The 3,742-nt window shown below is 37.9% G+C and overlaps 1 protein-coding gene across 2 annotated transcripts in view; it reads left to right on the top strand.

Annotated features, from left to right (window-relative positions):
* LOC111875743 (toll-interacting protein) overlaps nt 1-3,514 on the top strand; it is an 8,408-nt gene extending 4,894 nt beyond the window's left edge. Inside the window, exons 5-7 of one of the 2 annotated variants that reach the window (XR_002844794.2) lie at nt 405-584; nt 1,935-2,097; nt 2,692-3,514. Coding sequence is in view for 1 of the 2 variants with exons in the window: in XM_023872233.2 (XP_023728001.1) it covers nt 405-584; nt 1,935-2,045 (291 nt within the window). In the remaining variant the exon portion in view is untranslated. Of the gene's footprint in view, nt 1-404; nt 585-1,934 lie in introns of both variants that reach the window. The other variant, XM_023872233.2, reaches the window with a different exon arrangement.
* Nucleotides 3,515-3,742: the final 228 nt, after the last annotated feature.

The following is a 3,742-nucleotide window of genomic DNA, read 5'->3' as shown; positions in this document are numbered from 1 at the left end:
CAAACAAATTCCATGATAACACCTGACTTAGGCCATAACCACTTCCAGTCATTTGCAATTCATTGTTCTCCAGTCGTTCTGCCATTCAGGCACATAGTCTGAAATACTGACAGCATTATAAATGAACCCCCCCCCACACACACACACAGAGAAGAGGGGTGAAACATCCTGACTAGGGAGAATGTTGTATAACCTTGTAACCAGGAAGGGTTAGTATGGGCTTAAAACAGAGGAGGAATGGGATTATTCACATTCCAAAGATGTAAACTTTGACATAGGTGGTGGCTTTGATCTATGCACATGAAGGCCCACGCTCAAATGTACAAATAGTTTGGGATTCAGCCTCAGACCCTCTGAACAAGATGAGACTGCCAGGTCCCTAATAACTGTAACTTTGCTTTCAGTTGACATCTTCTCAACCTTCATATGCCCTGTACCCTTCAGTAGGACCTGTAGTAATGATGCCGACACCCATGTATGGGATGCGCCCCTCCTATGCTCCTGTGTCGGTATATACTGCTCCACCTACCCAACCAGCACAGCCAGCTCAGCCTCTGCAGCTTTCTGAAGAGGAACTGAAACAGGTCAGTAAAGCAGTGAACCTGACAGTTTGCATCTACTAAAATTATGCTTTAAGCCAGAAATCTTTCATATGTAATTGTTCTGTTCTGTGCACAAAGTACATAATGTGAGAGGTTGAGCATAAGATAGGTAATAAGGTTGTGTATGCCCATCTGCTTGTATCTTTTCAAGTAGGCCTACTTATAATTGGTGAAATTTAGAATTTCAATGTCCATAAAGTAAAAAAAGTAACACTACCCCTGTACCAGACCCTGAAGGCCCATAGGGTTGTGAGACGAGGGTCCCACATCTAGACAATTGGCTCAATGATGGCGATAAGGTTATCAGCCTTATGAGCTGGCCACCCCGCAGCTGGAAGGGTTAGGTCAATTGAAAAAAATTCAATGACCTTATTAAAAGCATTCAGGAAATTTTTATTTATAAGCCCTAGTTTACTTGTAAGCCAGGGCAGCTCAGTTGTTATAGTTACTAGGCCGTGGGCTGGATGACAAAGGAATTGGGGTTTTATTCCCTCCAGAGTCGAGAAATTTGTATTTTCTCCAAAGCATCAGTATTGCCCTGAGGCTCACCTAGCCTTCTCTCCAGTAGATATTGAGCTGTTTCTGAGGGCATGAAGCTGATGACACAACTTAATTTAGTATCAAGGCTAAGAATGCAAGGAGCTATGCCTTTACTCCACAGTATGTCTTCAGGGCATAGTGCCCATGCACAAATACCACTTTATTTAGTTTATGTTAAGCCAGAATTTATCTATATCAGGTTCCCCTGAAATACAGTGTGCATGACATAAAGTAGTGATCTTATGATCTAAATCTTTATTTTAATGTCTTGCTAAGGTGAATGTTTAATAATGTACAAGGATATGAAATTACTGACTGCATAGTGCAGTTGCCTTTGAAGAGTAAATTTGTACCTGTAATGACTGAGAGAACATTATGATAATACGTACTCCTCATTGGAATACACTGCTCCACTTTTGTTCCTTATTTGTGAAGGAATATCCTGTCATGCCATTTCATTACAGGATAGCATGAAACATTTTTTAAAATGTTTGCTGCCATGTAGACAACTGTTTGAACTATCTGGAATGGTTTTATACCTAAGAGCCAGGATAGTTCATTCAGTATAATATCTAAGCTATCGGATGGATGATCTAGGTTTGAATCTTCACAAGGACAGTTATACTTTGTTGTTTATGAGAAGACAGAGAACAACAGAAGATTATTTTTTTTATAAGACAGTCTATTCTGGTGGAAGAATATTAAGGGTAGTGATGGCGGTGGTGGTGGTGGTGGTGGCAACAGCTGTGATGGCGGTGGTGTATTATAAGGAGTTCCTTTTTTTTTTTTCAGATAGAAGAGATGTTCCCAAATATGGACAAGGAAGTCATAAAATCTGTATTTGAAGCAAATAGAGGAAATAAGGATGGCACTGTGAATTCACTTCTACAGATGTGTGAATGAAAAATTAGCCAAAACAATGAAGAAGTGTTTTTAATATACTAGAGTGGTCCAGGTAATATTGAGCCAGTATTATGCCTGTTCTTCATGGAGACATGTGCTATCATGTTTTCTTTTCCAGTTTCTGTGAATAATACTTCCCATTTTTAAATGCTATTGTTCCTGCCTAAGAGACCAAAGCAAAATATTTTAATGGAAATTATTATTTGTTTATGAAAAGGTGATTTGTCTCATGTCAAGTCACAACACAACAAATTTTTGGCTCAAGCAAATGTGTTTTGCCATAATTTACCTGATTTGATAGTACCGCACGCAGATCTCAAGTGACACATTTTCATAACTTCTCCTCATTCTAAGCTATATTGCTTGAGATATGCTGAGACTGCTCCCTTTCATACTTTTCCGAATTGCTATGCATAATCATGATATTAGTTCATTTGGTGCTGTTGCCTGTGATTAAATAAGGTACGTGTTGCATTGTGTGTATGACTGAAATGCACTGTTGTAGGAACATTGATGGTGTTGGTTTCTTTATCCAGCTACTGTGTGTTATGATTCAGGTGTTCATTAAAGGAATCATTTTTCTTCATGCTCATATAGTGAAAAATGTATAGCTTATTGTCAGATTTTCTTATTTCCCTTTTTTCAGTATAGTGACCATCTAAAAATGGGAGTGGAGCCAACTTGGAATAGTAAAGTAAATGGAAAATTGAAACTTTCTTCTGCCCCATGTACATCAAATATGCTTCATACAGTAGTTAAAGTGTGACATAATGGTGGCAGAAATGAGAAACAAATATATCAGTCATGTCTTGTGTGGATTTAAACCTGTAGACTGTGTGTACAAAAGATTATTACATTTATTGTCGTATGACCTTAATATCACCATTCATTGATTTATGTTTATGTTAAGAGGTTCCCTTCAGTTTCAAAATGTGTTTGAGATTACCGGCTTCTGGGATGCGACGCCGTGTAGTGTGATAGAGAGTTATCAGTATTTTGAAGGAACCTGCTCCTTACATTTTGAAGGTAGATGGAGGCAGCAGGTTCCTCCAAAATATTGGTAACATTCTGCCAGACTGTATGGCTTGCATCTTAGAAGACTGCATTCTTCCTGTTTGCTGCTACAAGAACCTAAAATCTTGCAACCATATGTAACATTTTCAAAGGAATGTATGGACGTTCTTTATGGTTTTATGGTTCCTTTATGTTGATAAACTCCCGATTTATGATCTTTTAGGTCATTTTTGCCCCTATGGACCTGGTGAGGGTGGAGGATGTCACACTTTTGATGTGAGAGTGTAGATTTCTTTTAGCCCAAGGATTGTATATTGAAAGTCTTTCCAAATACAGATGAATTCAGCTTCATAAGATTCTTTTCAGAATTCTATTTTTGATGTAGAATACACTGTATTAATCTTTCTGTAGAAATCATTTTTGCATTGTGTTACAGAATTGAAAAATATTCATAAGCAGTGCCTTTTCATTACCTCTTAAGACCTGGCAATCTTTGTGAATGCTGACCTTGTATGTAGATGTTCTTTCTTTTCACATGTTGTATAAATAGTTTTATGTAAATACCGTGACTGTGAGAATGAAACTCCACTGTTGGTATGGTGTGCTTCCTGCAATATAATAGTCTTGTCATAAAACACATAGCATGCATTCCTGCATAGCTTTTTTGTTTCCTCTATCGAACT

This window comes from Cryptotermes secundus, unplaced genomic scaffold, assembly GCF_002891405.2.
Source record: "Cryptotermes secundus unplaced genomic scaffold, Csec_1.0 scaffold603, whole genome shotgun sequence".
NCBI classification, from domain to species: Eukaryota; Metazoa; Arthropoda; class Insecta; order Blattodea; family Kalotermitidae; genus Cryptotermes; species Cryptotermes secundus.
Note: the sequence above shows the minus strand (reverse complement) of the source record. Positions and strands in the feature narration are given on the sequence as shown.